Source organism: Rhinolophus hipposideros (genome assembly GCF_964194185.1).
Source record: "Rhinolophus hipposideros genome assembly, chromosome: 22".
Taxonomy (NCBI): domain Eukaryota; kingdom Metazoa; phylum Chordata; class Mammalia; order Chiroptera; family Rhinolophidae; genus Rhinolophus; species Rhinolophus hipposideros.
Genome location: NC_138068.1, coordinates 11,134,144 through 11,154,235, shown reverse-complemented (window position 1 = coordinate 11,154,235; position 20,092 = coordinate 11,134,144). Strand labels below are relative to the sequence as shown.

General features: G+C 46.5%; 1 protein-coding gene across 22 annotated transcripts in view; it reads right to left on the bottom strand.

The window, feature by feature from the left end:
* ZMYND8 (zinc finger MYND-type containing 8) overlaps window positions 1–20,092 on the bottom strand; it is a 116,808-nt gene that overhangs the window by 69,165 nt on the left and 27,551 nt on the right. For 8 of the 22 annotated variants that reach the window (XM_081034257.1, XM_081034236.1, XM_081034252.1 and 5 more), the window contains 2 exons: window positions 10,477–10,625; window positions 2,390–2,608 (listed from right to left, as the gene is read on the bottom strand). In XM_081034257.1, the coding sequence (XP_080890383.1) occupies window positions 2,390–2,608; window positions 10,477–10,625 (368 nt within the window). Of the gene's footprint in view, window positions 1–2,389; window positions 2,609–10,476; window positions 10,626–11,475; window positions 11,534–17,362; window positions 17,602–20,092 lie in introns of those variants that run through there. The other 14 variants (XM_081034244.1, XM_081034243.1, XM_081034250.1 and 11 more) reach the window with 8 other exon arrangements.

Genomic DNA, 20,092 nt, shown 5'->3' with positions numbered 1-20,092 from the left:
ACAATAAATGTCATTTTGTAAGGGAAATTCCCATCAAAGGGGCTCAGAGAAATGTCTAAAACCGGATTCCGCTGTGTTGAGTCTGGTACGACATCTCAGAGCTTCAGAATCCATATGTAGCAGCAATAACAAAAATAGCAAAGTCTGATGATGTCAGGAAACACTTTTGAACCATCTGTGTAGGGAGAGCTGAGCAAAGTTTATTTGGATTTCAATTCCCTTCTTCCTATCTCTGGATCCTCCAAAAGGAACTTTCAGATGTGTCTGGTTGGTTGTTGAGGAAAAGGGCAACACAAGAGTCATTCAGAAGCTGAAAACAGTATACGACGCAAGTGTCTCATTACCAGAGCCTGAAACAGCTCGTCTCCCCAGCTGACTGCCCTACCAATTCACCCCGGAAGAAAATCAGGGCTTGAAACCTTAGACATAGAACACCAGCTTGTTTGAATGCCTGTTCGTTTCCAGGTAACCAACCATGGCGGAACACTTGGGTTGCCTGCTAAACTGTCATTCAGCTCCTCTCTCTCCTACACCTTTGACCCCTTCCTCCTGGCTGGCAGTGCCTGGTTCCCACAATATTGACTAAAAATGCCAGACATGCATTTTTCAAGCCTTTTTTGCATGAGGACTGGCAATCCAATCCTGACCAATGAACCCAAGGGCAAGTCAGCAGGAGGCTGGCGAGCAAAGTTCTTCTACTTGATAAAAAGGGAGGTGAGGGAGGTGGTCAGTTAGCTCAGTTGGTTGGAGTGTGGTGCTAGTTGCACTAGGGTTGACAGTTTGATCCCCGCATAGGCCACTGTGAGCTGTGCCCTCCTTAAATAAACAAACAAACAAATAAGCAATGTGAGGAACGATACTCTTCTTAGGGGGATTTTCATCTAGCCATATGTAATAAAACCCCCAGCAGCCATCCTAGCACCATGGGGGACAAGACATCACCTCTATGATGGAATGGAAAAAGTCTGGCTTGAAACAAACTCCAGCCTGGCCCTGTCTCTGGGTTCTTTGTACACATGGTAATAAAACCCTATTGTTTCAGCTGACTTTCATCAAGATCTATCACTTGCAGCAAAAACATCTTCTCTGAGCCACCATCTTTTTTGCAAAATTACTAGACCATAATTTTAAAGAAGGGAAGACAAAGGAAAGAAGGGAAGTCAAGACAAAAGGAAATAGATGAAGCCTCCAATTCCTACATTAAATGTAAGAATGAGATCGGGTTCTGAACAAGAGGGCTTTGCTGAGCAAAGCAGGTCCTACACATCTCTCCATCAAGAATACCCCAAGGAGTAACGGATGGACATCTTTTGCCATTTTAGGGCCAAACACCATGAAAATATCATCCCAGAGACGGATACCTAATTTCTTTTCGTATATTTCTTATGTTTCTCCTTTCCCTGTACAAAAGCACTGCCACACACTGTCCTATAGCTTGCCTTTTCCCCCTACTAAAGACATCTGGACTTCCCATTGCACACAGAGAAAGCTTCCCTCGCTTGAGATCTAATTCTAATATACCTTTGAAGCCAAGTGACATCCCAATATATTAAATGATTTTGGAGACGACATTCTTACTTTCAGCATTTTGAAAAAGCATCATAGTTGGATGTTGTCGCGAAGAGAATACACCTCAGAACAGTGGACATGGTAACCACGGCTTCAAGTCTTTCTCAAATCTCAGTAAGGCTTCCTGGACCTCTTCATTCAAAATGGAAACCCTGCACCCTCCTCACTCCCGTTCCTCATCTTCAATTCATTTTCTCCAGAATAGTCTTCTTCTAACAGGCTGTGTATAACTGTTTATTTTGGTTTTTGTCCTTTTCTCCTGAAAAGAATGGAATTTGTGCCGACTCCCTAGTACCTAAGAAGCACGCGAGAACTAGTTGTTCCATGAATGAAAGCATCAGATGGCAATCACACGAACATACAACCAACATTGGTCTTCTGAGTTTGGCCACCACCAATGATGACTCAATGATGTAGCAGGAGACAACACCCAAAAAGGGGGAAGAAGCATGAGATCTTTTCAAACTATGCAAACTGTTAAAGGCTTATTTGTTAATTTCACTTCTGAAGAGTGAGAACTCAAGATTCTCCTGTTCATCACAGAAGAATCAGAGAAGGTTGCCGATCTTCCAAAGTGATCCAAAGACTCAAGAGGAAATCAAAAACAATTTTCCAGTGCTCTTGGCTTTCTAAGAGCTGCAGTGCTGGCGGTCACTGCCAATGCTGGTCCAAAAAGGGGCTGAACCAGGACAGAGCAGGTGGAAGGCAAGAAATTTCTCTTTTCGCTGTATCTGGATGATTTGAAGAATTAACAACAAAAGGAAGAAAGAGAAAGGAGGAGCAACGAGGCAGATAATGTATTCATTCATCAGGAACTAACCTCACATTCAGGACAAAACCAGTCCCCCTCTGGTTCCGATGTCAGTCTCAGACACTTAGCGTGATAAACCCGGGGACAGAGCTCACAGCAAAGGACTTGGCCTTCCCGGTGACAAACCCAGCAGTAGAAATCATTTCGTCCATCCTGTGGTACAACATCAACAGGGTCTGTGGTGAGTGGCTGCTTCATATAGTAAAACGGACCATGTCTTAGTTCTGACTGAAATGTAGGCAAGAAAGACAAGTTTGGTTTCAAAACAAATGTGCATTCTCAAAAGGAATTTGAACAAAGACATCAATAACAACAAAAGAAAATTACATTTCACACATTCATTAAAAAAAGCTATCTTGAGTCACTCCACTACAAACAGAGGTTACAGGTCATTAGCTATTAAGATTTTGTTTCTTTCTTCTATTTTAAGAGGCTGTAGATTGAAAAGCTGGTGTCTAGTAAGAGTTAATAGGCAGCCCTAACAGGATAACACAATGGCTACCAGCCAGGTATACCTGAGTTCAAATTTCATCTCTACCAGATGCATAACCCTGGGCAAGTCTCTTAACCTCTCAGCTTCAATTTTCTCATCTGTAAAATAGGGATGACAATATCTAACTTCACGGTATTATGGTTAGGATTAAATGGGACGATTTAATATACGCATTTAACACAGTGCCACCATTACTAATATTGCTGATAGAGTTAAGAGCCCAATGCATGGAAGTCTAAGTATACAAAGCCAACAAAATCCTGGCAGTTTGCAGTTTGCCTTGTGATTCTTTCAACAGCAGGGTTTTGGAGAATAGATCAATTGGATTTGAGTCACCAAAAATTGAGCACCAATTTTTTTAAGTCTACCCCAAATGCATAAAGTATAAAGGACTGCAAGCCAGCAAGAGCCTTCCTAATGCAGTGATTCTTAAAACATGGGTGGTCCTCATCTACCAAGAGCCACATCACCTACTTAAAACTAACAATGGCAGAAAGATGAGCTAGGTGGCCGATTCATGGAAGCATGAACCCTCCTATCCCAAAATATCAAGAGAAACATTTCTCTAATGATAAATGATAGAATCTAGCAAAGCCACACTGAACACACACACACACACACACACACACACACACACACACACACACAACTCACTCAGGAGAAACTTACTAAGGAAATGTCTATCAGAAACCAGAAAGAAATTGTTTAGGAAGCATGAGAAATAAAGTCTGCTGGTAAACATCAAAATGGTAACTGGCTGTGTGACCTTGAGAAACTACTTAATCTCACCCACTTGAGCCTTAATTCCATGGAAAATAGCTTAGCCACAACCATAGATAGTCCCTATCTTTGAATAAACCTCCTTGCATAACAAGCTTTTTTTCCTGTCCTTCATTTAAAACATTACAGTTTCCTCCACAATGATCTCACACCCTAGTTAGAGGTTGCATAAATTTTGTTACCATTGTGAATGGGATCGTTTTCTATTCTCTTTTCTAGAGTTATTGTTGGTACATAGAAACAATGTTAGATTTTTTAATATTGATCTCACATCAACAGTTATAATAGTTTATTGATTAAAAAATCTTATTTGGGCTGGCCCGGTGGCTCAGGTGGTTGGAGCGCTGTGCTCCTAACGCTGAGGTCGCCGGTTCGATTCCCACATGGGCCAATGAGCTGCACCCTCTACAGCTAAGATTGTGAACAATCGCTCTCCCTGGAGCTAGGCTGCCATGAGCAGCCAGAAGTTGGCGTGAGCTGCCGTTAGCTGCTGAGTGCTGCCACGGGCCACCGTGAGTGGCTGGCAGCCAGCGTGAGCTGCCGTGGGCTGCTGTGGGTGACCATGTGCTGCCATGAGCAGTCGGCGGCCAGCGTTGAGTGGACGACAGCCAGCAAGAGCTGCTGTGAACGGCCCACCGATGACCGGCGACCGACTGTCTGGGGGGGGGGGGGGCGGGTGAGGAGGGCGCAAGTCTCAGAATACCAGCATGGGCCAGGGAGCTGTGTCTTACACAGCTAGACTGAGAAACAACAGCTTGAACCAGAGTGGGGGGAGGGAGAGGCGGAAGAAGTGGGGGGAATATCTTATTCTCTTAAGTAGCATCAGTTTTGCCTGTTCACGTCTATTATTTCTACATTACTTTTCTTTTTCCCTTATTTTAATGGTTAGGACTCCAAGGATAATGGGAAAGAGTGGTAGAGGGTGCAGGCACCCAGATCTTGTTCCTGTTTTTACTATGAAGTTTTAATGTTCTCAAAATGCCTGCTCTGTCTATATTCCTTGATAGAGAGCCTCACAGATGCTTACTTAGCAAATGCTTGTTAACCCATCCCTCGAAGGCTCCTAAGAAAATAACTTTTTAGGGTGACTACCTAATTCTTGAGCCCAGTGATTTCCCTGTTTCAGTTCAAAGTTTAAGGCAGAGCACTCTACCTGGGTTTCCCAGAATAAGCATCATTGTGTCGATCTTCTTTCCATGTTATGGTTTTCAACATACTGTCTCTCACACACACCACACACCACACCACACACACGCACACACACACACACACATACACATACCATCTTCGTTTTATCTTCACAACCACCCAGAGAGGGACTCAGGACATATACTCTTAGACTTACTTGACAGATGAGAAAACTAGGTTAAAAAGACTTATCTGACCACACCCCAAGCCCAGAGCCCTCTAACCTGTGTGTCACAGAATGTTCTCTTGTCCCTATGACCCATATAAGATGATGCTGGGTGCAGAAGAGATTCTGATGATTGAGTGATCCCCTCAGAGAACATTCTTTGTGGTTCAAAAATAAGTCCTGCTTAATGAAAAAAGCTGGAGGGGAAAAAAAATCTGAAATTGAGGAAGACACTAGAAACATCATAGACTGAGACATGAAAAGACAACAGCTTCTAGAGCAAAGGTTCTCAACTTCAGCACTAGTGACATTTGGGGCTAGAATCTTTGCTGTGGGGGCAGTATCCCTGGCTAGATCCAGTAGCACCCTCCCACAATGCACCAACTTGTGACAACCAAAAATGTCTCCAGACATGGCCAAATGTCCCTTGGGGGACAAAACTGCCCTCAGTTAAGAGCCACTAATGTGGAGGGTCTGCTATCTGCCTAGGAAAATAGTTGAGTTGTTTGGGGGCTTGGAAGAGGAGGAGAAAGGCCTGCTGAAAAATATAAGTGTGCATATGAAAGCAAGCAGAATTGTTTCTGTAGGGTCTTCCAGGATGCTTTTGTGGCTTCTGCAAGATAGCAGGGCACCATATTTCAGTGCCCAACTTCCTTTCAGTTAAGAGTAGGACAGGAAGAGTTGTTAAGATCTAAAAAAACTGGAAGAATAGAACATGATGGCTAATCTCCCTAAGCGACCACCCGAGTCCTTTCTATCAGTAGAAGGCAGGGTATTGTCAGTTCCAAAGTTAAGTTTCCCCCATGTTCTTGCCCCATCCCACACCTGGCTGGGGGTGGGTGTTCCTGGGACATCATGCGGAGTGAGTGCCAGGCTGCTCCAATCTCTTTTCAGGAGATTTTTGTCCTTTCCTGAAGCAGCAACTGTTGCCAAGAACTAGCTCCCTGGTAATCTCCATGTCCATCAGATACCTGCCTTATCTGCTGCTTGTAAATGTTTCCTGCTCCATCAAAATAATCTGATAACAAATATGGAACATTTAAAAAAGGAAAAGCAAGTCGTTTCAGGTAAAATGAGTTACGATTTTTTTTTCCTCCCCCACATGTATAAGGTGTGTTACCAGCCTTGCTGGTAAGGCTAACAGGTTGCAACCTGTGCTATGAGAGGATAATTGCAGGCTCTGTGAGCAAAGGTTATTTCCCAGCTTCTTCCACAGGTTGGCTTAACAAGAAAATAGACAGGCTTGTTCATTCATTTCTGGAATACCTGAGTCTACACCAGGAGCTGGCAAACTTTTTCTATAAAGGGTTCTATAAAGCTAGTACATCACTGAGGCGCTGTACATCACGTGGAGTCTCAGTCCCCACTACTCAGCTCTGCCACTGTGGCACAAAAGCAACATGCACAGTATGTAAATGAATTAATGCGGTTGTGGGCCAATAAAACTTTATTTACAAAAACAGGCTCTGGGCCACAATCTGGCCCTCAGACTGTAGTCTGCCAACACCTGGTCTGCATGAGCCAGGGTACATGTGGGGGGGATGGTGGAGCTGCAAATTCAAATTCCTGCGGGGAGCTGGGTCGGTAACATAAATAAATGAAAATAGCCCTTGCTCTAGCTTTTGTTCTCCTGCATTTGATAAAAGTATGGGTCTTGCAAAATATGTCTCAAAGACAAACTGCCTAGCCCTGGAGTGTGAGGAATGGCACTGGCATTCAGCCTGGAGGCTGGGGACACAGCACGGAGGGGCAGAGCTCATGCCTCCCCTAAGGGGAAGCTACATTCCACTCCGGTGACCAAGGCAGCCAGGCGCGCACACACATGGTCAGTGCTGCCTGATCTCAAGAAGACGCTGGCAATCTTACTGTCTCCTGAACGGGCTCCATTGTTAATACGCTGCTCCCGTTCAACAGAGGATGTCTGTGAAACGTTCTAGTGTTTCAGACAACACCTAAGCTCAACAAAATAAGTCCTAGCCCACCCATGTCTGATATGTATACACACTAACTCTATACTCAGAGGAAGAAAAGAGGGGCCCCAGGACTTTCTGCTATATTAGATCAAAGGCGTACCTAAGGTCATTTTGTACAAATCTGTTCGCAGATTCTTTCTCAATCCTGATGACAAAAGGAAAGGAAGGAAGGAGGGAGGGTGGGAGAGAGGGAAGGAGGAAGGAGAAAACCTTCTAAGATAAGAGTGGTATTTTTCACTAACAGCCCTAATGTCATTTGGGGACAAGATATTTCTTGTCCCATCTACTATAGGGCGTTTGACAAACTGACCCTCCTCCACAAAATTCCAGAGGTATCCTTCCGGGCTTTGGGATGTACTCCCCCCTCCCCCACAGTCACAAGAAAAAGCACCAACTTGTTTTCAAACCTTTCCTTAGGAGTGAAACCACTGGACCAGAAGGCATTAAAAATTAATTATAAGCCTTGGAATACTTTTTCCCCTAAAAATAATGTTTTAAAGCTCTACTTAAAACTCTCAAAGTACTGAATTCCCAATATATGAAAAATGGGTGAAACAGGGTTCCAGTCTGAAAACTCAACCCACATCTCCTCTTGGTAATAAAAGGTTTCTACCAAAAATGGAAAAGTACGTTTTTGTTTGTTTGTTTTTATAAGGCCAGAATGGCTTTCTTTTTAGAACCCTAGAATACAGAAAGGATATTAGAAGAAAAAGAGGAAGGAGGTAGAGAATCTTGATATATGCCAATCATCAAAAGAAGTCAAATGTCTAAGAGAGCCAGAGGCAGAAGCAATGAGCAAAGCAGGCAGCGTATGACATTACGGGGAGCAGTGGGGAGTGTGGAAAACCAGAGCACACAGTTCCTGCATCTAAGGGGGCAGGGTCTACTCAGCTCCAGCGACTGCTGGATTTTTCTGAGTTTTTAAGAACCTAGAAATACAAGCTGTTATTTGAAATCTCATGATCTTCACATGTTGGCAATTAATTGAAGTTATATTATGTTGGTCAAACACAGCATTTGTGACCTACAATTTGGCTTTAATTCCATACTTTTTTAATTCCGTAATTCTAACAGAAAGCAAGAGGACAGGAAAGGGAATGGAAAAGGAAAAGAACGTGTCCAGAAGAATTTTTTTAAGAAAGGATTTAAGTTCCCCTTAGGAAAGCAGATCGTGCATGAGGGAGGCTGCCCTTACTATGCAAACATTATACGCTACAATGAATTACGAAGTCAGGGGTCAGCAGTTTCTTCTCTTTATAGCTAAAGCTATTTCTCCTTTGCCAACTCCTGGCTGTTCAGCCCCAGGGAGTTTTAGATCTGAAAAACAAACCTACAATCAACCTTATGATGGTCCTAGTCCAAACCCCTATTTTACAATATAACTGAAGCTCAGAGATAGGAAAGCAACTGACAAGGTCACACAGCGAGTTCCCCAGATGCAGTGGGGCTAGAAAGAGCCAGGTCTCCAGGTCTGGAACACATTCCCTCCAGTGCCACGGTCCTGTAAACGCTTTGATCACTACTAAAGATGACGGATTACTCAGGACCATAATCACGCCCTGTGTCCAGTCATCCACACTCTGCTATTTTCCACATCCTCAGCGCGTTCTGTATTCATAAGCTCACCCCGTGTCAAACTCTGGGGCAACAGTAGCCGCCGTACACTGACCACTTTTCTGAGGCTGCTAGTTCAAAGGGGGACACAGATTTACAAACACATCAATGTGGTCACGGAGCTTGGGGGTTCTAGAAATGCTATTAACACATGGGTGGGGAAGGAAGAGAAGAAAATGTGTGAACTGCCTACAATGATCAGCCCAAAGGCAGCTTCTTACTCGCTGTGAAGCCTGAGGAGGCAACGTAACCTCTCTGAACCTCTGTGTGTTCATGTGCAAAATGGAGATGATGACAGCCCTTACTCACAGAGTTACGATACACATGAAGATTAACGCAGCAACCTGAAACTAATATAATGTCAGATGTCAATTATAGTTCAATAAAAAATTATTAAAAAAGAGTAACACGGGAAAGGGCTCACGCCAGGACAGGGCGCCCTGCAAGCAATGCTTTTAGCATTACTGTCACCAATACTATGATGTATGTTTTCCAAATTGCAATCCCGTAGAACATTTATGTAGGACCCACCAAGTTTCTTCTCCTATAATGGCATTCCCAACTCATTAGATCTGCGCCGTCTGACACCTGCACTACAAGCCACAGATAGCCACTTAAATAAATTAAATTAGAAATTCATTCCCTTGGTTACATTTGCCTCTTGCAGGTGCTCAATGGCCACACGTGACACGTGGCTGTCGTTCTGAACAGCGCAGTTCTAAGAACATTTCCAGAGCTGCTGTTGAATTATTTTATGTACAGCTTGTGTGGTGATTCTACTTAGTCTGGCTTCATTTTTATTACTGTTTATGTCATTGAGTTCAATTCATCTCCACAACAACCCTGTGAAAGGAGCAGTCACACGTCATTGTCCCCATGTCACTAGATGGGAAAACTAGGCACAGAAAGGTTAACTTGGCCACAGCTACAGAGCAAAAGCAGAGCTGGCATTCTGCTATATAATTTGAGAATGAAAATAGATTGGTGGGCAGACACGTATCCCTCTCACAGTCCTGGGCATTTAACCGTTGCTAGGTCTCTTCCCACGAAAGCAGTAATCTTGCTTTATTCAACCTCAAATCCCCACAGCCCACTTTGGCACTCTATGATACATGAAATGTATGAACCCAGCCCAAGGTATCCTTGCTGAAGTGGTACCAGAACCAATGGGTATCCCGTTTCCTCCGATGCTAGGAGATTTGGCCTCAGGGTCCACTAAAGCACCTCTCATTTTTTTTAATCGGAAATATATCTAGCCTACATCAGAGAATTTTAAAGCTGTAAGGTTTCTTAGGCAAGATCCAAGATGGCGAATAGATGGTCACATCTCGTGGATTGCTCCTGGCTGCCCAGGGAGGGTGGGGGTGTCTGGGCAAAATGACAGGGATAGCAACCAATTACCAAAGTCCACTGAGACTGATGGGTGGGGAAAACAGCTGTCTCTCACCGCTGACCTAAACCCATTATTTTACAGATGAGAAAACTGAGAACCGAAGGGAGCAAGCCTCAGCCACACAAACACCTCCAGGCAGAGTTGGAAATCATCTTACTGGCCTGACCCAGGAGGGAAACATCCTCAGGCCACAATCCTCAGGGGAAACAGGCCTCAAGTGTGAAAAAGAAACCCAAGGAAAAGCCCCAAGCCCTACAGCACAATATCCTTATCTCATCTGTCACTGCCCTGGCCCCCAAACAGATCTGAAAACCCACTAGAAATTTCTACACAGGCCCATTCTGAGCTGCCCTTTCTGTCCTATGCAAATGACAGCCAGAGTAAGGCAGCTTGCTAAACACTGGCTATTAGAAAAACCCGGAGAGCTGCAGCGCTGTCACTGCAGCCTTTGTCCCTCTGGTGTGGACACCATTCCCAGTGGCCCTTTACCTGCTCTTTATTGTTACTGTTCAGTAAGCCGGGTTTCTTTTTCTTTTTCATGGGGCTTGTTGATGTGTCCTGTGGCGAGTGACCATTGGAAGAATGCGGAGGGCTGGGGAACTTTCTTTTCTGGGCTGCTCTCTCTGTGGAGCCAGGATCTGAAAGAGACACACAGGGCCACATATTTTAAAGCAGTGAGGGAGACCTAGGCCTCTTCAGGGAGGGGGTGTGTGGGACACGATGCATTTTTGTCCCCAAACCCAATGCCATGTTAGTGTTCCCCCTAGAATACACTTACCCACCCACCTCTTCTTTGCCTGTTTCAAAGACCAGTCTTTCTTTGGCCTACATAGCATTTTTGTAAAAAATTTAATTCACTGCCAAAATATAAAAATTGAAAGACTTCATAAAATAACCTAGATTTTTGGATTCTTTTTTAAAAAAATAAAATAAAATAAACAGATCAGGGCCATATGGCAACAGATAGATCTGAACACCAGCCAGCCATTTTTAGATGGAAATGTGCCCTCCATTTTGCCACAATCCCCACCCTTCCCTACAGTCTCCCTGTTGACAAGGCCATGACCTAGCTACCACGAGTTATCACACAGACACTGGTACTGCCCTTATCCCAAAGAAATATTTCTTTTCCACATCCATTCCTGATGGCAAAAACAGGAAACCATGAAAGACAGACCAGGAAGACGACATGCTTCAAGAAAACAAAGGCAAACATACTTGGTGGAAGACAACATTTATTCATGTATATCAGGCTAACAAAGAGTAACTATGCGAAAAGAATATAACCCACCGGAAACTGATCGCCTGGCCACCAGGAGGCATTATGTTTGCAACTCTCCTCCAAAGAGACCAACACAAATTATATTCTCACCATTTCTCATGTGTAAAATGCCAATCCCCACCTTTGTCAACCCACTCTTCTCTATTTTAATTCTCCTAGAATCTCATTTAAACACATATATATTTCCACCAGGGTCAAATCTTCACCTGCAAGGATGTGAATCCATTCCATGCCCGACGGCTGTCTTGTTAGCTTAGGGATGATATATTGGCAAGGCCTCCAGGCACACCTTACATTCTGAGGACTGAAAGCTACAGGCACCGGAAGAGAGAGCTATGCCGAGAGCACAGGTGATGGGATGGGATGTGGAATCCGGAAAGATGATTATCCCCCAAAGGCAGCCTGACGACGTCCCTCCTCCAGTTTTAACTTTCAAGCAAGTTCCAGCATGCAGGCTGTGCTGTGTGTCACTGTCCTCAGTCTGGACAGGAGCTGCTGGGGGCAGATGAACAGGGTCCACTATGGCCACAGGCAAGGCCTCTAATAGTTTACTTTAGACTGAGAGGAGGAGCGTCTTCTGGCAGGCTCACAAAGGAAGACAATAAACGGCTGTCACAAAATCCAGTCCGCATGATAGAACTCTCCGGTCTCGCCAGACAGGCTTTGGGAAAATCCTGAACAAATGTTCAGGGTGCCACGCTGAGACAGCCCCGAGAGGAAATTAAATGCTAACCACAAGCAACTTGAGGGAGAACAGACCCCAGAGTTCAGGGGATCATCCCACAGACATCAAAATGGAGGCCAGGAGATACCCAAGGGTTGGCCCAGAGGCACACAGCAGCTAGTTAGTGAGAAAACTCACTTAAAAGTTGCAGCCTGAGATGGGCACGTTCCCCAGAGAAAACCTCCCTTCATTCCGGCAGGAGTCCTCACTCCACTCCACCATCAACGGGGAAACTCTCCCTTTCTCCTTCATAGCCTGCCCCTAGAAACACAGTCTACAGACATAGTCACAGGGGAGCAAAGCACACGCAAGACGATTCCCGTGTGTGCTGTACCTAAGATTGCAAATGACTGAAACGTCCACAAATAGAGGATTGGTCTAATAGTACATTACAGCCATATAGTTGAATATTCTGCAGCCATTAAGAGTAATGAGGCACCTCTGCATGAATGACAATCATGGTGACCAATGTATGACAATCTCCAAGCTTCCGCAGCAGGTAAAAAGAACAAAAGCAACACCATGTCTAGCACCATGCACGGACCAACACACATACTCACACCCAAAAATGTCACATCTATGTCTGCCTTTTTGCATAAGCCTAGAATATTCCTGGATGAACACGAAAGTATGATAGAACTCCAAATGGGGATTGGTGGTTGCCTCAGGGGAGAGGAACCTGCAGGGGTTGGGGGAAGGGATTATTTTTCACTGTGTAACCTTGTGTACTTTAATATTTACCAAGTGCCTGGACAACTTTATCAAAATAAAATAAATAATGGAAGTCCTTAGGAAGTTCTGTTTCACATTGAAAAAGCAGCAGGTGCAAACCAAAGCCAGTAATGAGCAAATGACAGAGGCCTGATTAAGGGTAAAAAATGTCACCAGGTGGACAAAGTTGGGGCCGATCGTGCAGGCTTGTGGACCAAACGAAGGTGTTTGGGATTTGTTCTACATGGATCTGGTAAACCCAAATGTCTTCGCTCCCAGGTCAGAGTATGGGTGTTTAAGGTGTTTGGGGGATTCCAAGGACAGGTGGCCCAGAAGAAATGGCATCCTGACCAGGCAAAAATTGAAAGCAACTGGGAAATGTTTTGATTTTGTATGTTTTGTTCCGTTTGCGGGTAGATTTTGAAAGAAGAAAAAGGACATGAGGCAAGACACACCAATGCGACAGTTAGGGAATGTGTGGGGGGAAAATAAGTAGTGCATTTTGATGTTTCTCAATGGATCGCTCAGTACTGGGTTCTGGAAGTCCTTCATTGCGAGGACAACCTCGGCACCCTCCATCTCCATGCCATCAGTACTTCCAAACACTGTGACAACTAAAAGCACCCCCACAGACTCCCCAACACTCCCAGCTATGGTAGGTACTGCAGAGCTGGGACATGGATGTGATGGGTAACAGCACTGCCCAGCCCACACCTCGTTGGCCATTGGAGCCAGAAAGGGCACCAGCTCCTTCTTGGGCAGCCTAAGTTCCCCACCTGCAGCTGCGATCCCTGGGGCGACGGGTTCCCAATGTGTAGTCCCCACCATACTAGCAGCATCAGCAGCTTCCTCTGGGGCTTTGCTAGAAAAGCACATTCTCAGGCCCCACACCCGATCTACAGGATCAGAAACTTTGGGGAAGGGCCCAACCATCTGGGGTTTAACAAGCCGTCTAGAGGATTCAGTTATAGGCTAGTCTGAAATGCTCTAGGGTGTGTGTTTGGGGGGTAGAGTCGGAGTTCTCAAGCCTAGAGAGTTCTCAAGCCTGTCACCCTGTTAAACCGACCTCCTATCTTTCCCACAGCTACCTGTGGGGTTGATTCAGGACTGGGGAAATAGAAGCCAATCAAACAAGGAGGCATGGCAAGAGAATAAACACAGCTAGACAGGAGACGACCCCAGGAGAGTCTCCCTATTTCTCAGGACCCAGGGCCACACCTGTAAAATGCGAGGAGAGAGGAGAAAGCAAACAGATCAGAACTTCTTACCTGGAACTCATGAATGTGCTTCAGGGACCCATGACCCATGTTCTGGACATGGATGCAATTTCCTGGGAAGAAGGGCCATTCCTACTGCACCTTCTCAAAGGTGTCATCAGCAGGAAAGATTAAAAAGTACAGGGCTAGAGGGTCATAAAGTCCCTTTTGAACTTTCAAATTCTTGAATTCCATGGGAAATGGGTGGGGGTGGGGGTGGGGGTGGGGGAGAGGGTGGAGAGAGGGAGGGGTAGAGGAGGAACTCTAGAAGTGAACACACTGGTAAGCAATTTAGACCTGGGAAGGAAGTTTTGCCTGAGCCCGCCAAGAAACAAACGGGGAAACCAGGGTCCTGCTCGGCTAGAAGGGAGATCTGACCCAAGGCTGACCTTCTAGTCTCAGCAAAAGACAAAAACCCCAATTCTGTTCCTGATTACAAACATATCGACTCCCTCCAGGGTTGATAAAGAGTTCGGCAGCTGCATCCAAGGAGTAGAAATTGAATAGGTTCCGAACAACAGACACATCTGTCAACAGCAGAGGCTTTCAGTGAAGGCTCTTAGGGAGAAAAATTGGGCAATGCTGGCTGGATTTAGCGTCCTTGGAAGGTATGGGACATCAGGTCAGCATTTTGGCTTAAAAACCTACCCACTGCAGTGGGGGCCCGGCCTCTGGTGGGGATAGAACGGTGGGTGGGGAACCTTGCTGTAGTCATGGCAACGAAGCCGCCTTGCGGACCTTTTCCAGAAAGCTGAGTCAAGTTTTTTCCTTCTTTAATGATTGAATTCTGATGAGGATGCATTGCCAGAGGCACTTAATCTATAGAAGTACCCCCCTCCAGACTGAATCACCAGGGAAATGGGATCACCTTGGCTCTGAAAGACCTTTCTGTGACATAGTAGGACCTGTGATTCCACTGGGTTGGCCCGCCAGCAACCCTCTGGCCTTCCGCCCCCACCCCCCCAAAATAAGTCTGGTGCTGAAGGAGTTAACGTAAGCGAGGGTGGAGAGCTGCCTAGAGGAAAAGGACAGAGCAATGACTCAGGAAAACAGCTTGGCAGGGAGCAGGAAGCAGCATAATTTTCCCCTCCTTGTGACATTTCACTGAAATCTTAATAAAATTGGAAGGTCTGTGGATATTAGGAACCAGGCATATGATGAGATGGTTCCCGAACCTGTCTTGTGAACCGTCAGAAATAATCCCACTCAGCCCTTCCTAGATGTCCCTTCAGAGAGGCCTTCGGTCAAGATAACCCAGCCTCTTAGCTTTCCTAAGCCACGGTAGTAACAGTTAAGACTTTCTTTTCTTACACATAATGTACCAGGCAGTGTTCAAAATGCCTTTCGTGTCCTTCCCTCTAAGTCACTGCCCAAGATCACACAAGGAGACGGGCTTGGATTTGAACCCATGCAGGGCCTCGTGCCAGGGAGGGGCTTTTCTCAGCTCTGGAACAAGACGACTTTCTAATTCAGAGTCTGTGTTTTAAGAGCACACTCTCATTTTGCCTTTCCCTGCAGATGGTGGTTTGGGGGGTGGGGAAGGGGTAGAAAGTCAACAAGGAACTCCAGGAACTGAGAGTAAGGTGGAAAATCATGTGTCACTCACTGATGACCGCCATCCTCTCAAAGGCAGCCCCCAGGAAGCACATTACCTCCCAATCTTGGGAAATGGTAGCATCAGAACCGGGCTTAGGCCACAAAATAGGCAGGGGAAGGGTCTCCATGGCCATCCCCCTCCCCCGACACTCCTTTCCAATCTCCACCCAGGCCTCCCCAACAGGCCACAGCAGGCAACCCACCCCCACCCACATCTGGTGCCTGCGTCACAGCCGTTCTCCAGAGTCTAGGAAATGACACACCATTAAGGGGAATTGTCTCCTCGAGAGGGAAAGGGCCCCAGCTGAAAGGCCAGGCTCTTCCCCACAAGACCCAGCCCCATGGTATGTTTTTGTGTGTATTGAATTTCCTTAATGATGTCGACAGCAAGCCTGCTGGGACCCAAATGAAAAGAGAAACTTGGTCAACAGGCAGCATAGGCCACAGCAGTAGGGTGACCAACTGCTGGTTGGCAGGAGATGGACAAGGTGGTCACCTTACAGGGAGGTCGGGGGCACAGATTCTGACAGACGTGGTCCAGGTGACACGGGCAGGGTGCTGCAGTGGTCGGGGGAGCCTAGTTCTGCTGCCCAGCCCAGCAGAGAGGCCTTAAGAAAGCTGCTTGGGGGTGGCCGATTAGCAAAGTGGTTAGAGCGTGGTTCTAATAACACCAAGGTTGCCGGTTTGATCCCCGCATGGGCCACTGTGAGCTGTGCCCTCCTTAAAAAAAAAAAAAAAAAAAACAACTATTTCACTTCTCTGTGCCTCCATTCTTCCGTAAGATGGAAATCATGGTACCTTGTGAAGTTATCCAAGGACTGAATGAGTTAATTCACGTGTAGCTGTTAGTGTAATACCTGGTAGAGTACACACTCAATAAACAGTAGCTATTTTTTTAAACCAACAATCATTCCCCCTCCTCCTCTTTCTCCTCTACTATCCCTCTCCAAAAACAGAGCTGGGTTTCTCAGAGGAGCATTTTAAATTAATGCCACAGCTTCAAAGTCATGGAAACGGCAGGCTACATAAAGTGGAGACCGGAATCCACCCAGGACATGATCTCTCCATTTCAATCCGACTGTGAAGAGTGCAGGTTTCCTCGGGTAACTGCGAGGGCAGGGTCGGAGGCAGAGGCCTGCACTGGCTCGGGAACCAAGAGCAATGGCAGCCACCCCTGCCGGGAACTGCCAGGCGTCACCATAGCCTGCTTCAAACATGACCACACACTGCTCTCCCAGAAACAGCAAAGCAGAGCCGTTAGTTAATCATTTCAAAGCATTTCCCAAAGACACAGAGCAGGTACCCAGACAGGCCTCCCTCCCCAGGAATCCTAGGGCTCTGTCCAGCCAGTAATTACATCATAATGGAACAAAAGCCCAAAACTTCCTCCAGGCCCAGAACAGAAATGAGAAATCCGGAGCAAAGGATGGGGGGTGGGGAGGAAACACGCCCAAGTGACCAGGAACATGAGCAAAAACAAATCTCAAGAGACTAGCTTGCCCACACACTGAACAGCCCCCCTAGACCCACAGAACATTGGAGATAAGGCCGCAGCCCGCTGCGTGGGGCCGGCCACTGCCACCTCCAAAAAGGGGGCTCTCGCCTAAAGCTGGGCATCTTAAAAGATCTCCGGCATGTGAATGTGAACTTCTCACCCACACCAGGAAAAGAAGGGCTGAAATGGAAATGAGGCCGTGGGACGAAAGGGTCACTCTCCACTTGGGTAAAGGTCAATGTACCAGGAATCCCAGGTACCTCAGATGCAAAGCAAGTGAGGGGCAGGTCACCCTGAGTAGGGGCACTTACCTGCCATTGAGAAAGCTCTGCTGCTCAGAGGGCCTCGTCTCTCTTTTAAAGAGAACAGAGGCTCACACACGGCAGACATTCCTGCTTCCGGATCCTCAGCAGCCTCTCCCAGGGGGAGGAGGAAGAAGCCAAGAGGACAGGCTAAGAGTCACCACTTACCAGGCCAGCCCGGGTCTAATACGCGCTAGGTCTCCCAGCGAGGCCAAGGACACCCTCACCTTTCTGTAATCAAGCAGTCTGGGGCAGGGCGATGTGCCTTCATGTCCCCGGGCTTTTGGCTCTAATTTATCACACTGGACAGATAGCAGCTCGGCTAAGCTAAAAGTCTTCAGCTCACTGGAGCGCCATTTTTTCCACGGGATGGGAATAAACACAACAAATTACAGTCGTCTTGCAAGCTGGAGTGAGAATACCAAAGGGGAGTTGTGGTGGTTTGCATTGTGGAAGTGTTTTTAGTTTTTTTTAATAACTGTTTATTGCTTCAAATTATCTTTAGTTCTGATGTGCCTCTCCTAGAAATAAGAAAACCATCTTTCTACTATATATACACAGTGTGTCACTCAGTTTCTCTCTTTCTCTTTCTCTCTCTCGCTGTCTCTCTCTGTCTCTCTCTCTGTTTCTCTCTCTCTCTCTCTCTCAGTCTCCCCCCCCCCTCAGGATGCGGAAATGGTGATTAAAGGTACATTCATATGTAAAAGGTGAACTTCCAAACCCTCCTGGCAGGACAGAAATTGCTCCAATCCAGGGAAAAGAGGCTGATTTACAAATGAATTCACTGTTTAGCCCTCAACAACTTAGAGGCAACTGCAACCACAGCAGCCCTTTCTCCCCCTCAGCTGGGATGAGGCCTTCTGGAAAAACGACAACATCTCAACAGGAATTTCCTGATTGAAGAATGCCAAGCTTTTTCCAACTTTACAAAGAGGGGAGGCAGGGCCCAGCTCCCTACTAGAAACCACTGCACCCCACCCACCCCCTCGGCAGGCCCAGGCCCAGAAGGCTGTATCCCACGTGTACACATCTATAGATTTGAGGCCCTTAAAACCCAGTGAAACCACCACAAAGAAAATGTGGAGTAACCGGTTGGTTGTCTATGGCCTTTTACATCATAGCTGGCTGAGGAGAGGGTTCGCAGGGGGAGCTGGTTCTGGTAGCTGAAACCCGTTTGCATTATTTATTCAGGCTGCTCAGTGTGGTGGGCCCCACCCTCCGGCCCAGCTCAGGTTCTGGAAAGCTCAGGCACTGGTGGGTGGCTCTGAAACAGCAAGGGGGAACTGCAGCTGCAGAGGGCCAATTCAGAAACAAAAAGACCACTGGGCTGGCTGACAGCAGCTGACCGAAGCAGAGAAGTGAGCTGACAGGAGAAAAGGGAAATAGAGAGGCTTCAGGAAGGAGGCAGATGAGGGGAGCTGTGTTGCTAGGAACCAGGCAACATGCCCCACTCGTCCTGGGTGGAGGTCCAGCTTCTCTTAGAGCCGCTTGAATTCATGAAAACAAGAAAATTCTCTAAGACACCAAAGAAGAAGGTACAGGCCCTTTACAGTCACCTCACCAGGTTCCTTTGGGGAAGCAAAGATTTCAGGCCCTCAATGTTACCCAATTACCCTGCTTAATGTCACCCGGATATCGGTGTGGGGGGGAATTCTAAGAATGTGTCCTGTGGCCCATGGGCCTGGGAGTGCCCAGGAGGGACCGCATGACCACTGCAGGACGCCTTGTAGAAGCCAAAGATGGGAAACAACTTCAATGGCAACAGGGGAATGAGATGCAAAACTCAGTGATGCAGCCATAAAATGGAATAAAGAAGGAATCATATCTTTATGTAGTGGCATGGAACAAAATCCAAGCAAAAAAAGGCCAGAAACAGAAGCTGGTTGAAGGAAATAGGAGCTGTATGGGCTCTGGCTTGCAAGGCCCTGCAGGAACACCCAGAAAACCAGTCAACACTGGACTCCTTTTAGAATTCTTTCTGATCACGTTCGCGCATTGAACTCTGTAAGATATGTTTAAATGGCTCTGGGGGAAATGGATGATAACAGTGTTTATGTAACGCTCCCTATGTACCAGGCATCCCCAGCACCTGACACACAGGAAGAGCTCAGAACATGCCGCTGGCATGAATCAGGTGCCACTTTTAAGGGGCTCGGGTGTTGAAAACAGTGTCAAGCAGTGGTTCTCAACCCGCTTTCCCCCAGTAGACCCTGGGCAATGTCTGGAGACTTCTCTGATTGTCACAACTAGGCAAGGAGAGGGGATGGTACTGGCATCTAGCAGGTAAGAGAAGCTCGGGCTGCTGCTGAACACCCTACAATACACCGGACAGACCCATAACAAAGAATAATCAGGCCCAAACTGTCAACAGTACGGGGGTTGAGAAACCCTGGTGTAAAGAAACTTCCAGTGAGCTGCCAGGCAGGTCCAACCTTGTGTAAATACACCACCCACAGAGGTGACAGCACCCACTACATAGGAAAACGATGCCTAATGTTTCCCCTGGCGGCCTGACTTCAAATTTCAAAGAGAAGCAAACAATGAGACCAGAGTCAATCAACAAATAGTCATTAAGGAACTACTAGACATCTGGGCTACCTGGGGAGCTGTGGGGAAGAGGTCCCTGTCCCCGTGGGAGGACAGCCTGAAACAAACAATAGTAATAACAGTTATCTTTTGTTGACCACTTCTGTGCAGAGCCACTGTTCTAAATACAAATATCAATTTACTTGCTCCTCA